This window comes from Zophobas morio, unplaced genomic scaffold (assembly GCF_036711695.1).
Source record: "Zophobas morio isolate AGI-343-1 ecotype UQ-CSIRO unplaced genomic scaffold, CSIRO_AGI_Zmor_V1 ptg000019l, whole genome shotgun sequence".
Classification (NCBI taxonomy): Eukaryota; Metazoa; Arthropoda; class Insecta; order Coleoptera; family Tenebrionidae; genus Zophobas; species Zophobas morio.
Genome location: NW_026972124.1, coordinates 1597241 through 1623398, shown reverse-complemented (window position 1 = coordinate 1623398; position 26158 = coordinate 1597241). Strand labels below are relative to the sequence as shown.

At 36.5% G+C, this 26158-nt stretch overlaps 2 protein-coding genes and 1 long non-coding RNA gene across 11 annotated transcripts in view; all 3 read right to left on the bottom strand.

Annotated features, from left to right (window-relative positions):
- Nucleotides 1-20302, bottom strand: part of LOC135131121 (potassium voltage-gated channel subfamily KQT member 4-like) — a 36122-nt gene extending 15820 nt beyond the window's left edge. For 2 of the 8 annotated variants that reach the window (XM_064058671.1, XM_064058672.1), the window contains exons 1-2: nt 20144-20301; nt 10538-10728 (exon numbers count right to left, since the gene is read on the bottom strand). In XM_064058671.1, coding sequence (XP_063914741.1) covers nt 10538-10701 — 164 coding nt within the window. In that variant the 5' untranslated portion in view covers nt 10702-10728; nt 20144-20301. Of the gene's footprint in view, nt 1-4346; nt 4537-5934; nt 6115-6170; nt 6354-10537; nt 10729-20143 lie in introns of those variants that run through there. The other 6 variants (XM_064058673.1, XM_064058670.1, XM_064058676.1 and 3 more) reach the window with 6 other exon arrangements.
- On the bottom strand, nt 1845-2865 carry LOC135131229 (uncharacterized). The gene is made up of 2 exons (XR_010280900.1): nt 2612-2865; nt 1845-2559 (listed from the first exon to the last, which is right to left on the bottom strand). It is a non-coding gene; the product is annotated as an uncharacterized LOC135131229 (long non-coding RNA).
- Nucleotides 20303-23262: 2960 nt separating the features above from the next.
- LOC135131195 (solute carrier family 25 member 32-like) lies at nt 23263-25716 on the bottom strand. 2 transcript variants are annotated; one of them, XM_064058788.1, is made up of 6 exons: nt 25558-25716; nt 25170-25385; nt 24968-25118; nt 24266-24518; nt 24075-24188; nt 23263-24006 (listed from the first exon to the last, which is right to left on the bottom strand). In XM_064058788.1, coding segments are annotated over exons 1-6 (990 nt in total). In that variant the 5' UTR covers nt 25559-25716; the 3' UTR covers nt 23263-23751. The 2 variants fall into 2 exon arrangements, with proteins under 2 accessions (XP_063914858.1, XP_063914859.1); XM_064058789.1 differs by having other exon boundaries at nt 25516-25714.
- Nucleotides 25717-26158: the final 442 nt, after the last annotated feature.

Genomic DNA, 26158 nt, shown 5'->3' with positions numbered 1-26158 from the left:
ATATATCACTACATCGTTTATCAGCATGGCCCCTCTACAAACAGAAGGACACTTTCGCATCAGCATGACGCCACATCTGCCCCCCGCATCTTCCGAACTTTACATTAAACATCTAGACTTTCTCAGACGTCCAGAAAACCACATAAAAAATAACGCTTGAGAAGGTGCCAGAAAGTCGATTTTAATATCGCGTTCTTATTGTTTCTTCTGTTTGTTATTGTTTGTGCAAAGAAACACTTTTATTTAAGATACGGTTTATTTGAAAAGAAATGAACGTAATGTAATAGCGGCGTATAACGTTTAAAAATAATCGATCGACGTATAATTTCCTTGATTATAACGTTAAAAATAGTGAATATGAGGCGTCGGAGTTCATTCATTCGTTCATTTACGTACTTTCAAAATTATGATCCTACATAAACACACATTTTTGCGGCAATTGCTTTGTTATTGTAAATCAGGGAGATGGAAATCAGGAATTATTAATTTTTCAAAGTCTATAATATTTATACGTTATATACAAAAAGAGAACATAAATCACTCATGATCCTACGTGGGAAGTTTTGTTATTTTCGTGTTAAGTCGTTAAAGTGTATATTTTATTACTATTATGTCAAACATTTCTAACACACAATTTCATTTCATTATTGAAATTTACTGGATCGAACAGTTTCCCCCAAACTATTCCTTCATTTATATTCATGCCTCTCCTGTCATTCTAATTTCATCAATCTTTCGCCAGAAATGCCTACAACTCTCACAAGTACAGGGTCATTATAAAATATTGTAGTCAACTCACCTATGAAAAACAAATGAAATTTTTCTCGTGCCGCTAATCACCAAAATGATTTGAACTGTTTTGAAATGTCACGAACGTCCAAACAAATCTGTCAGATGTGTCAAAAATTGAAATGCCCGGTTCGCGGTTTAATTTCATTTTAAATAGACACGAAAAGACGCCAGGCCAGAGCATTAAGGGTTGCAGTGTTATCGAGCATTTGTGAACGCCACTGCAATACATTTCAGTTTCAAAAATTGTAAATTGTCAGAAAAACGTTTAAGGGCTTTGTCATGAATTACACCTTGGAAAGTCGATTGGAGTTGAACAGAATAAATCATCTGGTCTGTTTTGCAAAGAAGCAATAATTTTTCAAATAATGAAATCCAAAAAGTGAGGTTAAGTTTGTCGAAACCAATGAACACGGTAATTATTTAAAAAATTACATTTTTATAGGTACCCTGAAGGTAAAAATTGTGAAAAATCACGTAATGGACAATGGCAGAGGAAGTCTTATCACAGTTAACGAACACTATGAGTACCTAATGAGTTTTTGCAGTAAATAATTTTGCCAAAGTTGTGATCCCGCGAAAGTTCTGTTTGTAAATTGTAAGGAATCGTCAAAATATTGGTGCAGACATGGTTTGTGACCGGTGCTTTTCTCTTGAAAAAACACAACTGAAATCCTTGATCTTCATCCCTACAATAGGTGAAAATTGCTATGTCCAAACATTACCTTCAGCTTTGCAGTTTCTAGATATCTGAAACATGCCAGATCTGCATAACAGGAATGTCAAAAAGGTTCTACCCAAAACACGCCCACATGGCCATCCTAATATCAAGATTTTTCAAAATTTCTATAAGAAAAAAGATGAAAAAACCAATAAAATTTCAGGAGCATAGTGTTAAGAGTTCTGTAGCTGATTATGAGATCTCTTGAAACAACAGAATGTTTAATAAAGATTTTTAACTTTCCTAATAGTAAAATTACAATTATTACTAAACAGTAAGTTGAAGTAAGTTTTAAATTAAGAGAATGCAACTAACACCGAAAGAAAAATGAAAGTTACTGAAAATAAAAAACTTTATTGCAGTACCTACATACACTTTCTACATCTAATTTTGTTTATTGATCACATTCATTTACTTGAAAAAGTATCAGGCCTATGAATCGTCGTCTGCTAACCACACACCAACCTTCATTGCGTGTGATGGTGTTTCTTCAAAAGCGTGAGTATTTTCTATACACCAAATTCTGAAGTTCTGTCAGTTGACATAATAGCCTAACAGATGAAACCAGGCTTCATCAGAAAAGAACGACAAATCGAGAATCCCGTTATCGTCCATATCAGCTTGAAACCAACTACACTACCCAACGCGGCAAGGAAAATCAGCTGGTTGCAGCTCCTGAACCAACAAAATCTTGTATGGATGCATATGTAACTTCTCTTATACGATTTTCTGACATGGGCTGTATGGTACTCCGGACAGTAAAGATTTTTGACAAAGCTTTATTCGGACTTTGTTCCATTCTCATCCTTAAATCTTCAACAACGTCTTCACTAACTTGAGGTCTCCCCGTCGGTTTTCACTTAGAAATGCTACCAGTGTCGTTAAATCTGGCCATAATTCGCCATATAGCGTCTTCAAAGATTCTTCATCAATGACAACAGAACATTTCACTAGATACTCGTTTTTAGACGCCTCCACAGAGTACACTCCATCCCCATCCTCATTTAACACCCCATTACGGTAATAGGCATGATGATTGCGCCAAAGGACTAAAAAAATCATTTGTAACACTGACCATAGTTATTCCTCTCTGTTCATTACCTGAGATTATTCCACAATGATCTGTAGTTTTGATAAAAACTGTTTTTTGAGACACTTATTAAAGTTCTAACAAAGGGGAAGACAGCAAAAATGAAAACAAGACAAGTCAATTAACGCACAAAGTGAGGGAAAACGTACCAGTACAAACGAAAAAATTATTGACATCTGACAGAATTTGATGAAGCGTTGAAACAGTGCAACCGCTAATGTCAACTAATGTGGCGCTAAAAATAAAAATTCCAATATTAGTGTAATCCTTTCCACAAAACTGAAAAAGGCGGCACAAAATGTCACCAAAATCATGGCCTTCTTCGACTACAATATTTTATAATGACCCTGTATAATACCAAATTGGAAAATCATCGACTTTACACGACTTTATACACATTACAATAAAACACATTAATCTTAACTTTAATCATTTCTGCGTTCGACTCCATTGCGATAAACACACATCCTTTCTGAATTTATTTTGACAGACACTTCCGCCGCAATAAAATATGAATGCAGCTGAGAGCTGATAGCACATCTCGTTTCACATCCATTAGAAAATGTGTCAAAACGTATCACTTCATATTCAGATTCGATGTAGCTGTCGTGTACATTTTAAGAGATAACGAAACCCGCATCCGAAAAATCTACAAAGTGTATAAACGTTGGGAATCTCTCGTTCGCGGAGATCAAGTCTTTAATTCGTCCGAACGAGTAACCGTTTCTTTGATTATTTTCTTTGACAGATTATCCTTTGTGAATTTGTTTTGACAGGACACTTCCGTTACGGCAAACTACGAATAGATGATGCACGTACGTCAAGCGTGTTAGATCTAGTTACTTAGGGAGGTTTATTTCGAGAGTTGGTTATTTCGGTAACGTTAAAACAACGCGGTCTTAGAAATTAGTTAGATTAACGTAATGCGATCGACGTCTCGAACAGGTAGCGTAAAACGAACAATCGAGTTCGTTTTAGAAAATTGCCTACAAATATTCGCTTTACTCTTTATTGGTAAAGTCGATACTCAGCAGCCTTGAAAATGTAATTTATAAATCGCCAATCAATTTTTCATTCTTGCCCGCGTAACCGCGATGATGTAAATCTGAATTCAACCTTTTATAAAGTTACATGACAAAAGGGAAAAAAATCGCAAGCACTCTCAATTACGAGAACGCGGCTCAGTAATTTTGTTCAAAGTTGAAAGAAACAGGTAGTTGGCACGGCAGATTATAAACACAATGTTTGCGTATTTATATTTAGCTTAAGAAACAATTTTTCAAGTTTGTACGTTGACTTTTTCGAGCGTCGCATCTGAATCAAATACACGTTATAAAACCTGCGATCAATTAGTATTAAATTACAATTTAGTTATTAGTTAAAATTAATTAAATTTCTGACAGTGACAGCTGTTCAACAGCAGTCTCAGGAAACAAACGTTCCCTCCATAATAAAACTGAAATTTCAGACGGCATTCAGGTAAATGTGTTTTCGCTCGGGTGAATGTAAATAATGCTTTATTGAATAAAGAAAGGATTTAAGAGAAATGCAAATAAAAGTTTGCGATTTGGTGAAAAGCCAACAGATTTTTTAACTCGTCTTTGAGGGTATTTCGAGTAGACAGAATTATGACAAAATAAAAGTTGGATTATTTATAAAACCGCCTATTTACATTCACCAGTTGCAAACGATCCAACGCAACTTTGTCAAAAATATTAATTTTTTTGTTTTAGCTACGTCACCTACGACAAAAACAACGTGTTTGTCTCTTCGCCCTGAAACAAACATCTTCTATAGGATTCACTCCGTAAGTTTCCATTAGTCACATTTCTATTGATTCCTCGCAAGAACGGTCACCACTTGCACGTAATGGTCTTTGTTGTTAACTTGTTTCCACGAGAACTAGATTTTCTCCACAGCATATGCAATTAAATTTGGGATCGAGACCACCTATGAACAACCGAAACGATATGAATAAAGTCAGATAAATGTCAGACTTTCTTGATGCTTTATGCATTCGCGTCCACTTCGTATAATATACGTTTTGTAAGATAAATGTCGGAAACAATAAGACATTTATCTGTCACGTGTAACAGCGGTAACTTTAATTTCAGAACTCGTTCGAACGTTACACATATTCTTGTACAACCACGAATACGTATTCAGCTCGGAGAGCATTAACTGTAATTTAATTGTGGTACGTACATGTTATACGGGGTTTTGTTACACGAATATTGCGCTGACGTTTATTTGTAAATTCAATTAACTTTACGTGACATATTTTCAAATCTGTCGCCCAAAACATGCTTTTTATCTTTATGAGATTCGCTGTATTTTAATTATGGTATGTGCGTGTATGTTATTCGTGTTGTCACCAGACGAAGATTTTCCTTAAAAAATTAATTGAATTGCCTCTTTGTAAACTTAATTAACTTAGGCACACGCAATCCGGTAAAGGGAATGTTTAATAAACACAGCTTGGAGCAATCGTAACAGTCTGATCTGTTAATTTTTAATATAAAATATCCATTAAAATAAAATGGCGACCATTGTAAGTCGACATAGGAAGGTGTGTAAACATATTACATTGTTTGAAGAACAGTAATTAAGATACATTTAGGAGTTTCTCGCCACCATGAGCCATTCCGAATGCATAATTAATTCACTAAACGACAACCCACAGCTTTGCTTTCTCCCTTACATCAGCAAACAAACTCTTGAATTTCAGATTCAGTCCTATTAGGAAAAGTTTTTTCGCAAAACTTGGGACACTGGAAGAAGTTTGTCTCTGACATGAAACAAAAATGCCGTCCCTTAAGATTAAAAAAAAAAACTATCCGGCGAACCAGGTGTAGGAAATAATTACAAGAGAATAAAAAGTCGTCGGTATTAACCGAGATGGAACAACTCGACTTGACATGTATATATTTTCCGATAAAAGTCTAATCACAGTTTGTGAATATAACTGTCTTCGTGAGCATAATATTTACAGTTCGTTTTGTATATTGAATGTAAGCTGATTACTTAATAACCCCCGTACATTTTGTTTGAAAGAATCATCTATTGTAAAATAAACTTAATACTCTTTCGGTGTTCGGCTATTCTTAAAGGAATATTATGTCACTCTTTTATGAAATTTATTTCCGCTATAAATATAGCGGTTTACGACGCCTTTACAAGAATTATAACTACTACGATTACTTAGTAACGTGGCAACAAGACGTAGACGTTTTTTTTTTTTTTCTCAAATTAAGTTTTGTGGAGCAATGCAGAGATTCGACACAGCAAAATGTTGAAAGATTTGTAAAATAACGTGATTAAGCGCTATAATTACCATTATCCGCAATAGTGTGTGTATCGCAGACGAAACGGCATTCTTACCTCAGAAACAAGGGTTTTGCCTTAGTGCGGCAAAGTTTGAAACTTGTTGCATAATGCCGTTCCGCGCTCGCAAGTTCGTAGAGATAAAAAAAAGTTACCACCAGTCAGAAGCGTATCCGTTTCAGTCGTTTTCCTGGAAGTAATTGGTGAACATTTGCAATAAAATATTGGCGGGAAGATAAAAAATACCCTGTAGCCGGTGACACGTCGGCTGCCATGTGCACCGCGACCGGTTAGCGGTAGAGTGCGTTCGCGCGTTACACTGAGTCAAACGCAGCCGGCACCGAACTGACCGCCGTTACCGCCGTTACCATGGTGCCTCTCGGCCAGGTAATCAGGATCTGAATCTGAACGAAACGCGCCTCTGGGCAGGGCGCGTGCAAACGAACGACGCTGCCACGAGTGCACCCGAATTGGTGGCCATGCGCCTGGACGGCCACCTATTCGTCGAAATAACGCTGCCAGGTGCACGTCAAATTGCTCTCCACCTCACCATACGCATTGCTAATTCCGCCGCCGAAGATAAGCCATTAATCACCACTCTCCCGCGGCCGAGGAGATTGTTTATTTAAAGCCAGGGCTAAGGCAAAATCACGCCCTATAAATTCTAACGGACGCGAAATAAATCACCATATAGGTGGCGATTTTTTTCTGAGGCGATAAATCTACATCGGCAAGGAACGCAGCGTTGCCGCGTACGTTACCGTTTTCGCAGGCAACCGGGAACGAGAAGTTTTTTCGACTTGCTCGCATTAGCGAGAGTCCCCGCCGGACACGCTGTTTTTCAATTGCGAGGAAACTTTTTTCATGGGAACTGATTATGATTTTTTGAGACTATGGACCAAAAGTTGCTCCAACAAAAATTAGAAAAAGTGGAATATTTTGTATCCTAAGTAAATTTCAGGTTAAATAGCATGCCGATGAACTGATTCAACACCAATTTTGAAAACTCAAATAACATGAGAATATTCTAAAGTATGTCTGACTAACGAAATATGCTATTTTTGGAGACATGATATTAAAAAAAATAGTCTACAGTTATTTAGACAGAAAATTTACACCACTTAGGGTGGTAACGATGGATAGAAAATTTTTGGTCATTGATCCATCAGAATGATGATAGACTCAAAATCCGTGGTAGATTTCAGAACGAATAGCTTTTCTTATGAGTTTCTAAGTGAAATTTGATCGCAGTTTTGAATTTTTTTCTTTCAAACTTTTTCAAAAATAAAACATCAGGGGCTAAGATTCCTTCAAATTTTTTCAAAAAGTAGTAGTACTAGTATAAGACAGATTTTAGCAGATATTTTATTGGCAACTGACATATTCTCTAAGAAAATAGAGGGTGTTCCATTGGGAAAACACAAAGTATACATAAATTATTTAATTTGTTATACGTGTATTATGGCAAGGTGACTAAAATATTATGTGCAAAATTACAATTCTCCATTTTTCAAAATGGCGGAACAGAAAACAAATATTGTACACAAGTGTGACAAATGTTAACGATTTAAATATTCAAAATTAACATTCAACAGAGAAAAATGTGTGAACACTAGAGATGTACCGACTGTGGGTCTGGCCGACTAACCGACTAGCCGATTGTTTGGCCAGTAAAAACCGACTAGTCGGCCGACTGTTCGGCTTTGCTAAAACCGGTTTATAAATGCGACAGACAGTGTTTTTTTTCTATTTCTCTGGCTACTTTTAAAATTTGTTTTATTTTAATAAAAGGAATAACTAAAGTTCCTTTGTTTTCCAAAAAATGTGTTAAATTTGTTTGGATAATTCTAACATTTAGTTTTTTTGTAGTAACTCAGTACAAAAATAAAAAATAACACAATTTAGGGCCAGTTTATACAATATTTTAACTGAGATTTAGTTGATCGCGCATTTAACAAGGCCATTAGCGGCGTCTGATTGGCGTAGAGTCGGTCACATGGTTAAAAATTAAATCGCAATTAAATATTAATTGAGGTTCTGTAAACCGGGTTTAATTGTTTTATATACTATTTTAATTTCAATAAAAAAAGCCGACCGATCGGCTGTTTAGCCGACCAGTCGCTGACTGCCAACCGACGATGAAAAACGGCCGAATAGTCGGCTTATCCGACCTGTCGGCCACTAGTCGGTACATCCCTAGTGCACACATTTTAAGTGAATTAACAAAACATCCAGATGAAGCAAGAAAATTAAATTTAGAACTTAGGAAAAAGTTAGTTTTGGCTTTTTTTTCTTCTGAAATAAGAAATGAATCTTATAGCAAATAGTACAACAAAAAAATTACGTTTGGCTCTTTTTTCGCCTTTTTTACAGCCCACTCTACAGAAGAACATATAATTAACCCCACCCACCCACCCAGCCTCCATTTCACTGATTAATTTTATCTGCTCTGGATGGACACAAATCTTATACTCACCACAAATAAAATTTGTCGTTATAATGAGAAGAGAGCGGGTGGGCGGGGTTAGCACTTGCTAAGATAAGACTGATTTTGGATAAAATTTGTCGTTACAATGAGAAAAGGGCGGGTGGGCGGGGTTAGTATTTGCTAAGGTAAGACCTTAGATCATATAATAAATAGATACCACCATGCCGTGTTCTTTCCCTGGCAGAGCCTGTGACGACATCCTCCTGTCACACATCTCTCTTCTGTATAGAGGGATTACAATCAAGCTATCCTTGCTTGATCACTATTTGAATTTTGCGCGCCTAAATTTTGGGAAGTATGTCTGAACTAATTTCGTACGAAAGATGTTGACAGCTTGATTTTATAAATAATTCACAGTAGATAACGAAAGGAATAGTAAATTATTGGGCAGCAATTGTGATCCTTTATGATTACATCACTTAAAATAGAATCTTTGTTCTAAATTCTAAAATTGTTTTTCGTACAAGAACTCGAAAGAGAGGTTAGAAGAAACATCTGTCAAAAGCGATTTGTTGCGCTGGTGCGGTACCAGGATGGAAGTGAAATAGAGATATACAGATGAAATGCATATAACAAAGATGAAGATGTGGTGATCACACAAGGATAGCATTATAATACTCCCGTTGACGTAGAAAACGACAACAGATAGCTTCATGTCTAGTCACAGCTTTCAGTTTGAGTATTGGTATCTATTTATTATATGATCTAAGGGTAAGACTGATTTTGGCAGATCTTTAAATGACACATTCTCTAAAAAGAAAAATAGAGGTGTTCCATTGGGGAAAAACACCGCGCACACATTAGTACATAAATTGTTTAATTTGTTACACGTGCATCAAGGCACAGTGATTAAAAAATTGTGTGCAAAATTTCCCATTTTTCAAAATGGCGGAACTGGAAACAAATATTTAGAAAACTGTTAATCAAAAACATGTTTGGTTTATTTGTGTATGTATTGTTATAATCGTGAAAAATGATATATCAGGTGTTCAATTAGAAAAGTCATCAAGCTGGTTGATTTTTTGTAAAAGATGCGAAATTTGTCTAAATTTAACTTAAAATTTAATCGATGATAGCTGAAATGTCAATTGTATAGAGCGGTATGAAGTAATAAAACACATGCGTTTTTCTCTACGTTTTCTTCTATCGAAAAAGCAACGCCAACTTGATAACTTTTTTCGGCGTCAAATTTGCGTTGAATCTGGTGTGAGTCTATAAAAAACAATTAAAATTTTTTGGAAAATATCGCTCGGTTAATTTCTTTATTAATTAGTGTGATTAAGTGATTCTTGAGGAACAGTCTTTCGGTTTTTGGCGAACAATTTTTTCACAACAACATTTTTTGATGACGTCATGAACACTTTATCAAGGACACATATATCAATTTGAATGGGTGTAGTGTAAAAACGATTGGTGATGGGTGTAGCAATGAAGATATTTTTCTCTTAATGTAATATGTAGAAACCCTAGTCGTTTATATGCAAAGCCTACTCGTTTAAATTAACAAAATGTTTTAGCCACTCTTTGTTGAATTAATTTTAGCATAAAATAAGGTGTGCAATAATAATAGTTGACCAGTTTCATAATTTGGGTGATTTGAATTTTGGCCACATATTTTCGAGTTCGTCTTTCTGTGCGGCGCTACTTTCCGGGCAAGAGCGCCGCGGAACTTTGAAGTTGCCGTCGTTTTTAGGGGATGTATGAACTTGAAGCTCCTTATTGCTACTCAGGCGGTGATAGCAACGGCATCGTCGGATCGATGTATGGAAGCGAATAGAAAAGACCGAATTTGCAGACGTCGCTTCGAGTTGTAAAAGTTTATGCAAAGAATGTTTGCTGCGGTAAACAATTTTATTTGATATTTGTGGAAAAAGCGTACGCGTTTGCGCCACAGCAGGCATACACATGTGGGATTTGAAATTTTTAATTTGCCGGAAAGGCGGCGCTTCCGATCGGGCGGTAACAAAGAAATAGCTTTAGTTTGTAATTCGAAACTCTTCAGTACAGTTTCCCCTTTGAGAAGCTTTATAAAGTGAAAGCACGGAAGAAGCAGTCTGTCATCATTATTAAAGACACTCGACTACGTCTTCCAACAAATTAAAAGTCCGGCTATAGCGCTTCTTACCTTTCGGGATCCTTATTAGATTTAGCATCATCGGAGCTGTTTTTGGTGGGCACGTTTTCGAATTCGACTGTTTTTTTCAATGGTTGAACGGTGGCGGTGAGCAGAGGTCTTTGGGACAAGGACGGCGAATCCGTTGGTGTTGGTGAAGATGTTCCAGACGTCATGGTGTTGGTGGTGGAAGGTTAAAGTATCTGCAAATGTATAATATCTATGCTGGTTATGGCGAAACTGAAAGGTGGTTTTGAAGTGTGTTGTGTAAAGCCTGACATTTCGAATATTTGCTGCGGCGTAATGCTACTTGCGTTTGCACTCTCACATTTACCAATCTTATGACAAGTCACTAATTGCCCGATTGTCCCAGAATTATATAACACAAACTTCCGAGTTGACACCGCAATAAAGCACAAACGCCTCGAACCCGGCGCCTCCACCAAAATTTCGGGACACGAAAGCGAATATCTTCAACATTAATTTTAACGAATACTCGCGATTCTAAATTATATTCAATTATAAATGAAGTACGTTTCCATACGCTCCATTTTCGGAAACTTATATCTTAGGACTCTCGACTAATTAAGACGAGTTGCTTTTAAGATCGCTCCGCGTTAATTTATTTACACGGATTGAGTTCTGTTATAAAGACAATCTTAGCAAGGAAAGTATGATTTGAGGGAGGATTATTATAGTGACGAAAACGATGCTTAGTCTAAATTGATGTAGACGGCTTTTCAGAAAGAGACTGAATCACAATTCATTTATTCCTCAACAAGATGTGCTGCCAAGATGGATCAAGTCCAAGAATCCCATCAGTGTCAATGTCACTATCTTGGTTATGTTTCATGATTCACTCATCAAACTATATTATTGTGTTTCGTCGGAAAATTCGCGCCACTTTTATAAATATGCCTTCGTCCGATTTACATAACAAAGCACATCAGCTCGTCCTCAAAAAACCCTCCGTACTAATATGCGTCGCGTCGTGCGGTTTAATTTACTAGATCGAATGCGACATACAAAAAACTAATACCGGATAATGAAAGGAAATTCCTTCGATACACTGACATTAAAGAGTTTTATTTGACGGTTCGCGTGATGTATGTGAGCATTTTAAATTCCCGAATCAGATTGGGAGATGAACGGCAGACGTTTATTTATTTATCGCAATATTCCCTACCAAATCACGTAATTTAACTTTTCAATTTAAGAGATAACGAACCCACATCGGGACAAAGAAGACCAACAAATAAATGCGAACAATACCAGCCCAAAGTAATTAAAGTAATTAACGAACTAGTGGAGTTTGGAAGTTTGACCTTAGCTGCGCAAGCCGTACCTGAAAGATCCACGGAAATCTCTCATTCGTGAAAATCCAGTCTTTCGTTATACTACATCAAAATAACTCAAAATAAACTAGATTTAACTTGGAAATCCCTCGTTCGTGGAAATTAAGTCTTGTCTCTGGGGCGCGTGACGTCAAGCTTGAGTCACCGAAATCGGCGCGGATGATTTATTGTCGTAAACGCACGATTCTCATTACGTGATAATTTTATGGTGTCATTAAAATTTACTGTTTCGTGGGTTTTAAAGTTCCCGAGAGATGGCAGTTTGTGTACTCGTTCGTGTGTTATAACAATTATTACTAGATCGCTTATTTATAGCAGCCCACGTTTAAGATATTTGTCATGCGGAGCAATTTTATTATTAATCGAAAATTTTGAAAGCAAATTACATTGTAATGGCATTTGAACCAGCTTTATTGAAAATTAATCTCTCGCGCAGCAGGATAATTAATACGTTCAGTCCCTAACGTTCTAAAGACATGGCAAAAACTAATTTTGCAAAATTGAAAACAGTTTGTTAATACACGAAATCGGTTAGGAATTAAATTAAAAAATCCGACATCAAACATTTTTACATACAGGTAAAGACTTTTATTGAGTTTTTTTTTAATATACTCAGATGACGTAGTTAACTTTTCATTTTCTCGCTTGTTTACGTTTAATTTCAGCGCGGCGTTAAAAATAACTTTAGTACAGAAAAAAACTGACATTTTCAAATGTATTATTTCGTAATAGTAAAACAAATCAAAGCAGGCTAGTTTTATGTTAGTCGAATTTTAATGCTCTACATTATGGCACCGTCACGCATTCGGTTTTTTTTTGTGTCGAGAAATCGACGCAGTTTGCACGTTTTGTAGTCTTCTGTATTGAATTCCGTTCACGTTCCAAAAAGTGTTTTATGTATGTTCCCTTCAATTAATCATTTAATACGGCGAAATGCGATAATATTGTGTGGGTATAAGTGTTATCCACAAAATCAATACGCAGCGATTTCGTTTGTTTAAAAAAAATGAAAGCTGGGAGCAATGATTTTTTCGGCGTGTGAATGTTTAATACGTGCGGACGGTAAACACAGAACCAGTCTTTGCTCTGATGAGAGCTAATAAAGCTGAAAGGGCTGTACTGCTGGTAAGGTGAACGGCCTTTATCGATTTTCTTTTTAAAAGTAAAATTACATCATCAATGACAAAAGAGATGACTGGCAAATTGCGCCGCTGAAATCTGCCTCTGTAACTTTTTGATAGGGGTAAGCGCTATGATATGTCATTACAGGCGAAATGTTTAATTCATCTGCCAATAAAGAGATGGCGCTTCAGTTATCCCGCCTTCCATTTTCATACATAAAATATTTCAATCACGCGTCGTTGATATCGAAAAAGTTTGCAGGCATCAAATAAAAGTTTGTTAAATTGGAAAAAAGGTACAGGTATTTGTATAATTATACAACTACGCGTTGCGTCGAAATTACAGCTATGCGTAGGAGATTTTTTCTTTTTAATATTTCAAATGCAATAAACAAATCCGGCACGCCCAAATCTGTAATTTTATAGCAACTTGGGAAATCAAAACAAAATGATGCAAGATAGGTAGATATAAAATTGCGATTACAGTAGGAGGATTTTACGGGGGGAAACCGTAAAAATTATAACGCCGCAGTTACCTACATGCTCGCTTTGCACAATTAAATGTTTTAAACCAGTGATTTAGGGTTATATTAGTGCTAACTGATGCTTACAGCGTCTTACCGCTTACAGAGGTATTACTTCAATTCCTGCAAACTGAACAAGCTTATCTGTGCTTTCGTAAATATTAAAATTTAATTAGAAAGCTCTTTGTGTTACGATTCCAGCAAAGGGGGACGAGTCACACAAAGCAAATCAGCAGTAATCAATGCAAATAGAAAAACGCTAACGAATGTATACAGTAAGTTGAAACTAACGTGTGACGTAAGTGGGTTTTATACAGATATTAGTGACACCTGTCAACGACAACTGTCGGTGTTCATTATGTGCTCTGAAACATATGTCAGGAAGAGCTCAATTCTAAGAATGACGTCATATCTGGAGAGGCTATTCGAAGAGACCGGCGACATCTTGTGGGATGAAAAACGCGCTAAATCAGCTTTCCATTGAGTCCTAAATTGCGTTACATGTGCTTTACTTTCGTTTGCCGGTAGTGAATAGAAAACGCACGCTGGTAATAATTGGTGTAATTTGTATAGCTTAATTATGATCGTCTATCTGGACTTCAGATCGTCGAATTTGGCGAATTATTCTATTGTATGTTTAATTTGATGAAGCGTCCAAACTCGTCCGAAATATATGAGTTTTATTTCGGCTTTAACGATGTCCATTAGTTAGATCAATTGGAGATGATTCTTGTAGTTCCGTTCTAATAAACGTAAAGATTCTCTAACAGAAATATCTCCTCGGAACTTGTCCGAACTTTGTTAACGTATAGCCCATCTATTAGTAGAAGTAGTCCGACAAAATTTATCGAATTATCTCGTGTCGTGTCGATGATCGATTACCTGTATTTTTAGAATAGTAGATTCCACTATTCGCACAAATCAAAGGCGCGTATCCGAAAATAACACGTATCGACTTCCTCAATTGTCACCTCTCCAAAAATTTCGAAGAAAAAAGTGACGGCAAACAGGTGTACCCCATCAACACGTTTTACGATTCAAACAATATTCGAAAAATGATCGCCTTCGGTCGACGGCAGCCTATTTAACTTTCGTCGGGACAAATTTATAAACCGACGGAGCTAATTAATTGATTAAACAATTAAGTTTTCGCGTAAACAATTCCGAGGAAGCGTATTACAGATTAGAATTACATAAACTCGACTTGCTTAAGACAGGCTATAAACAGCTGCAATATCTAAATTTATTGAAATCCAAAGCGCTTTGATAAATTCGATATGGTTCGTACAAATGAGATTGACAAGATTCAGTTTTGTTAACAACGGGGTCTGTTGTTGAGTTCTACACTCTGACGCAGTTACAAAAGAGAGGAGGGTAAATTTCTCCAAGTGAGCTTAGCGAAATCCGTCTCTTTCTTCTCGAATAATCCAGAGCGCAGAATAATTTGTCAATAAAAAACACACACAAATGACTACCCTTCAAACATTATTCGCTATTGTGTAGACGTTTAATGCGGAAATCTTTGTTTCCCGGCTATTATGCCTCGATGACAATATAATTGCTTGTCGTTGTCATAAATCAACAATTTTCTGGTGAATAATTGCCACAGCATGCATAATATATCGTTTTTTCGGAAACCTAGTTGAGCAAAACCGACCTTAATTACTATCCTTTACTTGCACATTTACGTGTGATTAATACCGGAAACTTTAATTACTACAAGATGCTAATTAACTCCGTTTACTAATGGGGATAATCGCAGAGAAATTATGTAATAACTCACTAACAATCAAAGCCGGCGCTTCGATAACTTTTAATTCGAAAAATATTACAAATCTTTTGACACAAATTGGCCCTGTGCCTAGAAAAGAACACTAGATTTTTAAGTTGACTTGGTTGTTACAACCATGTGACGGAATGTGATGTAAGGAATTTTAAAGTACGAAAAGTTTGGAGTTACAGTTTTCGTAAATATAAACAGATGCTTAGAACGCGTAAACGTAATTTCGCTATTTACAAATCGATCGTTTTTGATAAATTGGATTTGTTTGTTTTTTGTAAACTTGTCTAAAATTAGCGAGTATAGTATTTGTTACGTGAAAATAACCGAATGTCTCGCAAGACATGTCAGAGCAATAAACACAGACGAAGCAGTTAAAAAAAACATTTATTTACAATGAGTGTTAATAGTTGGAAGGAAATTGTATTTATTTGTATTCTAGGAAACGTGTTAATACAAAGTAAAGAAAACTGACTTTAAACATTTTAACTTTTTAAAGCAACAAAAGATGCTTTTGAAGATAAAAATGGATGCGAGAAATTTCAGGTTTTGTTAGCCGCGGTAGCAGCGATATTGATTATTTAAATGGAGCAAATTGAGTTAAATCACTTGAAAAAACTCGACGGTTTAACATTAACTATTATGTTTTCAGACAGTGCATCCACATAAAATCTAATTTCGGAGAAGAATGTAAAATTTTTGCGAATAACGGAATATTAACGGTGGAATATAGTGACGTCGTCAAAATGTCGGAGGGCTGTTGGCCCGTTGCCAAATACTCCTTTCTTTAACGCCCTACACCTCACACTCTAAAACTGAATCTCTTTGAGAAAACGAAATATCAAGTTGGAATTGGTGCATCAAAGAAAAAATTGCTGCTGCATTGACTGGGTGGTTTTTACGTTCGCACTAAAAATGATTGTTAAGTTGTAAGTGGGACGTTTTTATCGACGTATTAATTACGTGAGGCATCCCCTTCGGGGCGGCCAAACTTGCGAAAATATGATAACTATCTGAACGTTCGAAGGCATTTTCTAAATTAAATTTAAGGTGGCGTTTCAGCATTATCGATTGACTTCGCCACCCATATTAACTAATAGTTTGCCACGACATCAAATTAACTTTACAACACGCCGCTAAATTTATTGGAAACATTCCACCAATAAACCCCATGCTCTCATTTAGAAACACTTCGTCTACAAAGGAACAAATCAAGCGTTTCGAACCTTGTCTGTGTTTTAGATCAGCAATATTTTCTAAAATGGCAAACAACTGTGAATATATTTTTAGCACACCAGCTCTGAATCCGACAAGCCACGTCGACGAAAAAGAGTGCATACTCGGGAAAAATAACAAAACTATACGAAACTATAGTAGCGTAAATTTTAAACAGACGCATCATACTCACGACTACGTTTAACTTTGCATGCCGGAATCACGAGTAACTACACCTGTTTAATGGCCTAATAGGATAATTGGGGATCTTGGTTCATATACAATACAAACTATGCATGGGTGTTCCACCAGCGGATATTATGGTACTCTTCTATTCATAGAATTTTAAAAATTAATAGTTCCCGTTTATTTGCGACTCATCATTGAAGATAATTTTAAATGAAGGGTGAAATTTCGTTAAACCATAATTTAAGTGACAGCCGGCCCATTTTTACACCACCGTAGGGTAAATTTTTTCCGTTTCGTTTTCCACTGTTTCGAATTCTCTATGATCCCGTGATATGGCCTGGAATGAATTTAGAGAAAATGATAAACTTTGCGAGAAGTTAATGTGGTTCGCAGACTGTGTGCGTAGTTTAGAACAAGGAACAAATTTAATTGTGTTCGTTGGTGAGAATAATTAATAATTTGCCAAGCGGCAAAAATAACTGGATGGATTTTAAACGCAATTTTCTCAATTTACAATATTTTCCGTTTCAGATGATTTCAAGAAAAACCGGTGAGCGGCAGATGCTGAACTGCCTGATCGATTGCACAACACAACATAAATCACAAGAGTTAAGGACGTAAATTCCCCACATTCGAACAATTCGTATAAGTTCCAGGTTATAACCCGAAACCAACCGCTCCACCCAAAACATGATTTAAGAAATCATTAACGCCGTTAATGTCTTTACGGACATCCTTTCATGACGCAACCGCAACATTTATCTAGTATAAGTGCATAATACTTAAAAAGTTAAAAACGCGTAACACAACCACTGCTCCAGTCGGACAATTGTATGCATTTTTATTCCAAAACAATTGTGTGTGTGTGTGTAAAATACGTGCACAGTTTAATCCTTCTATACATCACGCTTATAAAGTTTGAACTCGATCCGATTATTTTTAACGGTCCGCACACCTAACACTCCTGGACGTGGTTGCTACAAAAAATACAAGTACATGATTTACAAAGTACATCATGTGTCAAATTTTAACTCGATTGACGGGCATTTTAGTGCGAAATTTAACGGTTACTCAAAATTTCTGCGTACATCGCACCTACCGGGTTTGAACTTGACTGGGCTATTTTTAACGTTCCGCGTCCATCTGTATATTAGCCAGATGCGAAAGATAGTATATTTACCAAATAAAAATCGATCAGGATATTTTTAACGGTTCGCACCGATGACAGGTTTAGTGCACTTTAGCAGTTACTCGTAGAAACATCACATTAAATCGGTTAAATATACTACATACACAAAATTTCGACTCGATAAGACTACTTTTGACGTTGTGAACGTGATTTTAAGACATAGTTTTTAACGGTCACCCGTTAAACACACTTTACTCAAACCAGTTTTTAAGGGCTATACTCAAAAAACATAGTTATCGAATTTGAGTCGATTGGCAGTACTCTTAACGATCCGCATCCATTACAGTTTTAGTTGTTGCTCGTAAATGTTAAAATTTATACGTTAAGTAAATCATGCGTGTTAAGTTTACTTAGTCGGTCTATTTTTGAGCCACGCACCTGCGACTGTCTGACATTTGTTGGTAAATAAAAAGCCCATATTGTTTCACATCTAGCAGCGTCCGCGCACCATTTTGATTCGATCGGATTATTTTTAACGTGACAGTTTTGATTTTAACAGTTACTCATAGAATCACGTAAGTGTTAACTCCACATTGAAACTCGATCGAAGTATTTTTAGCTAGCACTACGGAAAAAAGGCAGCGCGTGGTTGTGACAAGTAAAGGCGTTCGAATGATGTATGACACATGTGTCAAGTTTTTGACAAGCGTATTGAGTGTCGGTGGTTTGATGTGGTGCGTTTATCTCGAAGTAGGCCGAGATTGAAAATATCGTTATTTTGTCCGCGCGGCCATAAATTAGAAAGTTATGGCGGGATTTTTCGACTCTCCGGGGAATCGCTATTATGACTCCCCACAACATAAAATGCTACAAGAATCACATTCACTCCAAAGTTATATCACTTGGCGTGATGTTGGAAATAAATTTTCATAATGTTGTTAAGATAAAGTTGACGAGATATTTCCTCATCTGAGTATGTATATTTTTAGTTGAAGTAACGGAAGTGTCGAGGGTCACGTATTTGGGATAGTAATCCTGTTTATCTCGGTAACATTTTTTCCTCGGTACGGACGTAAGTTTTATTGGAGTTGGCTAAAATTACGGAATTAACTTAACAAATCTTAATTTAATATCAAGTACAAAGCCGCAGTTTACGGCCTTAGAAAATGAATAGCACCTGCTGCCAAGTCTCCGAGTTTGGACTTTTAATAACGAAACTGCCGTCTTGTAGTTATCGAATTTTTTATAGACCTACGTATTTACATTCTTAAAGTCGGTATCCATCTTTGCAAGACTCGGAGTGAATTTTTAGAGGAACGGGTATCAGCTTTATGCGAAATTCAGACGGTTTTGTCGGAAAATGAGGGTCAAGCTGATATTGGTTTATTTGCTTCTGTTCAAAACGATCTCCTTCATTGTACCGTTTTATGATCGTGATCCATTGTAAAGTAAGTCGTTTGATTTTATTCGCTCTGTCCAGAAAGCGAGCACTGTTTTAATTGAGTTCTCTTCTTAGAAACATTTATGCCTGGTCTGCTTTTTCCATATTTCGCGCTAATTATTCAGGTCGAAAATCATTATGCAAATAGAGGATACTGTTTAGATCTCGCATATAAAATGAACCTTCTTAGAAAGGTGCTGTCAAGAGTGTCAACGATCAAGCTTGACCCCAAAATTCACACTCGAGTATAATTTATTCGGGGCAAATTATTTATTCATGTTCTGGATAAGGATCGTGCTTATAGTTTCAACTAATAACGAACGCGTTAATCACGGAATTACTAAGTGAGTATCTGGGATGCAGATCAGCTGTGAATAAATGTTGAATCTTGAGAGCCCACACATCTGCAAGGGGAATGAGATCCGTAAATCAGTTTGATCCGTTTTCCGCAAATAATGTTGTGGGTTGTGTAGGTGAGTTTTTCTTAGTGAGAAAGTCTTAATGAAAACGTCGAGTGGAGTAGACCACGTGCGAAACGTACAGAAATACTATACGCAAGAGTGAATGTCCTTAACCCGACATAAACACTCTTGATCAGTTTGCTTTTCAAACAGAAGAACTGACTTCTACTTCATCATGCAAGGGAAAAGTGAAGAATTAGTTAGCGCAGTTAAAAGTTTGAAACAGGGGAGTGACAAAATAGAGGATCGAAAGAATTGAATAAGAAAGTTTGTTCGGTGTTTGTGAGTAGTAGCGTCAAGTTTTAAAATTCATATAGAAGAGGCAGCAAATTGTTAAAGGCGTATCTGGTGAGGTAAACACAAAGATGAGATTGCCGGCTGAGGGAACTACTGTACTATTCACCTTTTAAGTTTTCATGAGTATTGTAAGGTAGCGGCGATTACGGAAGAGGAAAAATTCTTGATTATATTCGGCATAATCCTCAAAGTTGTAAATAAGTCACGAGATGTGGGAAAACGTGGAAACTCGAAGAACGGACGCTATGAACATAACGTTTTGGCACTGATTTTCCGCACCGGTCACCGCCGATACTAACATTACTAATGTTAAAATCCTCACAGGGCGCGCATCCTTCACACTGCACAGTCTCCGCTTTTCCGAACTCTGCCTCCGTTTCAAATCGCAGTTTACTACAATTTCATTTAACTCTAATTTATAATGTGAAAGCATTTTATTACAGCTGTGGCATTTCCATTTTATTATTTATCTCGGCTCAAATACGGTCGAATTGCGTAATTCCGCTCTGCTTATTCGCACCTAAGTTTCCTTCTACTTTGCACGTTGATTCGTCGAGAACCCGACAAGCGAAACTTGCCGGCACAATTACCTAAATAATTCATCGGAGCTCGCCAAAATTAAAATTATAACTCAGATCCGCAATTCTTCACTTGAACTCGACTACGCCTCCTAACAATACCGCCTTTGTATTAATCGCGCTCTTACACAACTAACGATCACCTTTGATATCGAATTTCAAAGAAAAATAAACGATCAAACCCCACAAACCACATCACTTAAACAATTATTTTGCTTGTTAATTGGAACCCATCAAATTTGGGTTCAATTAACACAACCGACCGCACTCGCGGCGACATTAGCTTATTTAAACAAGTCGCGAGCTTCGCTCGCCTTCAATATTTTACAGGTAACGCTTCGGGAATTATGACTATAAGTTTGACAATATGCCTACTTGCATTTAAAAAATTCTTGCCAGCACGCGTGAGTGCTAACTTCACCAATTAGAAAAAAATTCTTGAGCATGCGCACTACTCCGTAATAATTTTAATTTATTTTTCACAAATAAAAAACTAAAAGCAATTCGTAATTTTCTGTTGTGACGCTTAAATCAAGTTTTGTTAAACATAATTCCGTAAGTTCTAGTTCTTAATTGTAATTTCCAAAGTGGCTGGAACTAAAACGACCACCCGTTCGACGCCCTTTGTTCGTCGTCGAGTGTTCGCAAACAAGCTGCCATTGCAACGGCGAAAAATTGAGTTCGCGCCTGAAGCCTAATGAACGTTGTTAAACTCGTGGATGTTTTGTATAAACCCTCTCGAATTCTCGTTGCTGCTCAACAAAACACAAAACATTTTCTCGTCAAATACTGCGAATGTCCGATGAGTGTGCGGCGTCCTTTGTTTGTGTCTAATATCTGTTTGCAAACAAACCAGTAGTGCAATGTGACAACATTCTGACAAAGCGAAAGAAGGCTGAGGTGCTGAGGTATCGTTGAAAGCTAACGTGAGGCACTGGGGCTTGATTTTGTGTTGGCAACAATGCGTCTGAGATTTCGAGAAATCCAAGGTGGCATCAGACTTGCATAGAATTGGTTTTTAAAAATCATTTCTGCGTTTGGTTAGCTTTTGAAAGCTGTTCCTATAAATAACTCAAGCAACTGCTTTTTAACTTAAGAACAGGTGATTGAAACAGTACTTGCGTTTTGACATATTTATTTTGATGTTGTCGGTACGACAGATGAAGGAAGAGTCCTGGAGTTTGTAAAATTGAAATGAAAAGAAAGGTCTATAGAAAGCGGTGAAAACGGTTGTGTCTAAAGGGTTCTTGGAAGGTATTTTAAATCTGGGAAAGGATAAGTATTACTGAGAAGGGTGAACAAAAGATAGGTTTTACGACATGCAGGTGGACGAAGAGAAAGTTTCGGGGTGATACTGGTTGGAAGTAATTAAATACAGATTATATACAAATATACTAATGCTATACAATTTTGTGGGACTTGCCAGCTCCCACAAACATACAAAAGTCGATAAAAATTTCGATTTTTGATAATCATTAATACCTCACTCTATTGTGACACTATAACGATGTAACTACATTCCCCGTGTATTACAACCCAATCAACGCGAATACTTCAGAGCCGATTTGTGTGTAAGTTGGTGTTAGTATAACATATTAATTAACATACACTAATCCCATCACCACAAGAACTCAGAATAATAGACCAACATGAAACATAAATAGGAAAACGAATTTCGTCTGCAGCTACAAAAACGTAACAATTGCAGTCCGACTGCAGCTCAGTTTCAGCTGTGCACGCACTCTATCGTGCAACCACGGAAACTTCAAAACACACGCTCTAAGCATTGGGTTATTTCTTTTTTTCTCCTCTATTGTGTACAAATTTATCCTTTTGTTAAACATTTTAATTTCGAACTAAACATATTGTGTATTGTACATATACAAGTATGATATATTTAGTAGCCTACCAACCACAAAGCAAACTACACTGTTTCATTTCCGTCGTACGGGTGCTAGGAATATGGTTTACGGAAATCTTGAGCAAGTAATCCTTTAGTTACTACATATTTGATTATGTCAGTACGTGAACATAATCCGGGTATGAGCGAACACAAAATCGGGTTAAATTACGGAACCAAATCCTCGTTTATGATGTATGAATTAAGATTTTTCTCAAGATTCATAGCTAATTCATGTAATAACCAAATTAACTAGTGTAGTGTAGTGTACACGAAAGCCCTGTTTCTGAGACACCCGGTGTACGTAATGGTGTTACTTAAGTACATTTAAATGGTGTATTTCGTTAAGAGTATAATTGTTTTGTTTGTTTTCACCCAAAAAATCCGAGCTAATCTAATAATTCATCAAATATTTGAAATTCCTGCTGACGGTTTCATCGTATTTACATCCGGTTTGATTATTAATTAACTAAACATTAGGTATAGTTGATATTAAACGAGAACATGGATGTTTTACTTGTAAAATCCATCAATCAATCAGTAATAATGATACGCTTATCTTTATGCAGGAACAATAACTTTGAAGATGAGTGAACTTTGCCCGGGGCAGTTAAATGAGGAATGTCGAAGTCCCCTTGCAACACAATTTCACAATCCGTAATTTTTTATCTCAGAAATTGCAAATTTCACATGTTGTAAATATAATTTCGTAACTTTTCCACTTTTAGGGTCAAATAAGACAAAATATTTTCAAACATCACATTTATTATTGTAATGACAAGGACAACAATACTTTAGGTTCACCTAGCATCATAATAGAAAAATAATTTTATTAACCCTGCTTCATGTTGCATACAACGTAATTCTCTCACTCATTTATACATCACCCTTAAAATGTATAATGATATGTAAATAACTCACTAAAAACAGAACTAAACTTAACAGGAAAGTTCCATTAAACTATTAATACTTAGATCTTATACTTACATCTTTAATAATTTAATTTAATTATTACATCAGAGGTGATAAATGTCTATGAATACAAATTTTCTAACAAAATACAAAATGCATATCGTTAACTTTTGACAAGCAAGTCGAGTTCAGAGAGTGATTATGAATTTTATTTAACATTTTCTGAATATGCTAGATTTCTAAACAGTTAAAATCTTTCAAGTTAGTATATATCATCACCTAAAGAAATTAAGTCTTAACTTTCCTTTATTTCATTGAATTAAGTTAATTGTTAGTAAATTTTTCATAAATAAGCATGACTAGACATATATTCGGAGTGACGTGAAGTAAGTAAGGTGCTAAGCCTTTGTAAAAGCCTCTCATGTGCTCATACTTCCAAGTTTTTTTAATACAGTCCCATGTTCCATTATAGCAGTGGTGCTGATCTTGCAACCGCGCTCTTATTACTTGATATGGATAGGTAGCAGCAGCCGCAATCAACTTCGAAATTGCGGCAAAAGTCAAGTATTCACCTGTAGTCTATTGCAAAAAAAAAATATTATAATAATAACGACGTCATTTTTTTCTTTTTTTTTAAATAAACTTACTAATTTATTGTCAAATGGAATTCCTCTATAACGATTATAAAAAGTTTTCATTTCTTCGTAAGTCATGAATTGGAGAGCTCCATGAGTAACACCAAACATCCCCGGAATGAAACCCTGCAAATATTATATAAGGAAATCCCAATTCCCTAACACAGTTCATTGGAACTGATTTGGTTTCTTGATTAACTGACCCTATATAAACCCCGAACACCTTCTGTTCTATATATTTTAACTAAAGCATCTGTCATTCCTTTATAACATTCTCTTGTAGATAATGGAGTTTCTGGTCCATATTGCAAACACAGCCTAGTTTTCACCACCCAAATTGGATTGGTAACGAACAGCGTCAATACACCAGCTTCGGCCGCTGCCAACATATGCAAACTTGGTCCTAAAGGATACTGACTGTCGCCAGCCTGAATCCAATTTTTTATAGAATTGTAACTGCAAATAAATCAATCGAAAACGTTCAGATGCCATAAATAAACGGGCTTACAATGCCAAACGATAACCGGTACTAACAACCGACTTTCTGATAAAGACGTGTCTCCAGACAAAGCATAGGAAAATTTTATACGGAAACGTAGAATTCGAATCACATATACGCGAACACCAAATATTTTCCTTGGAAGGCGGAAAATACGATTACGTTCAGGAATGGTTATCCTTGGCATTTAATAATAATTGTACAAGTTTTGGCGAATTTTTGCTTTACGGGCACGCAAACAAAATTTCTTTGTGCAAATGCACGCAGGTTTGCTACTAAAACGCGGAAAACCCTTTCCGTGGATCGGCGAGTCTCGGATTTGTTACAGGTAGGTTTGCACAAGAAACTACTGTGCGTGTTGAATCAGCGGCCCGTGAAGTAAAAGATGCCCACGTTTCGAACTTACAACAAAAAATAACACCCCCAGGCACTTCCAGAGCCCCAGACGTTAGGGGCGACTCCTCTGTACAGCCCTCTGACCCCTTCTTGTTTAACAATCGTATAAAACGCGCTCGTTAAGCTGCTATATTGCGGAATTGTCGTTCTGCCGTCGCTTACTTTAAAAAAAGCTCTTCACCTACCGGAAGTTTTACTGTGACATTACTTACCTGCGAACCTAATTTTCATTAAATCTAAAGGATGCAATATGAGTGTGGAAATAGCCCCCCCTGAGATTCCAGCTATAAGGTGTTCGTATTTGATGTGACTGAGGAGTGAAATGGTGGTTTTGGATGTGGTGGGATTCTTCATAGTGGATGATTTTAACTGTAACGTGCCAGGTTCGGATGCCTCAATGATGAAAACGTCAACATCTTGAACTTTCACTGGAAATCGAAAACATTGCGGCTTCAGCTTCTCGTTTTTTCATTTTCGGAAAAAATCAATTTGAAGGTTATGTAATTTTTAAGCGAATTGCACCATTGGCATTAAATAAAAATTTGGAAAACGACTCACGTGGATCGATTAAGTAAATCGTGTTATAAACACATTATTTACTTTTTATTCAATGCATGCCACAAAGGAAATTCCATTTAGAAGCATAAAACCACTTCGGACAACCCACACATCGGAACCACAAGGCTGCACTACCACTACACGCAAGATAGAACCGTATCGCACCAGATCCCCAATCTGTCAGTGGACCTGACGCAGACGTAACAGAACGTAACGCGTAAACGTCCTGACGTCACTCGTTCCGAGAATCACGTGTTTATGTCGCAAATTTCCAACATTCTAATTTTACTTTAAACTTGCAAATAAATAATGTAAATATACAAATAAACAACTTAATGTTATCGAATTATTGAGCGAAATAACGCAAACAATTTAGTAGAAACTGAAATCGTTTCACAATGTTTAAAAAAATCGACGCAAGTCTGCGTTATGTGCACGTAACTTTCTTACTCTCTCAAGTATGTTAAATACCTGATGATGATGACTCTCAGAACGTGCTTCCCGGATTTTGTTATTTTTTTAATTACGAAAAAATTTGAATAAAATGTTTGTCTGTTGTTCTTTCAAAGCGTATTTTACCGTCAATTTATATTTTTATTATTAACAATGTTTTGACTCGGTGCAACATCTACACTACACGATA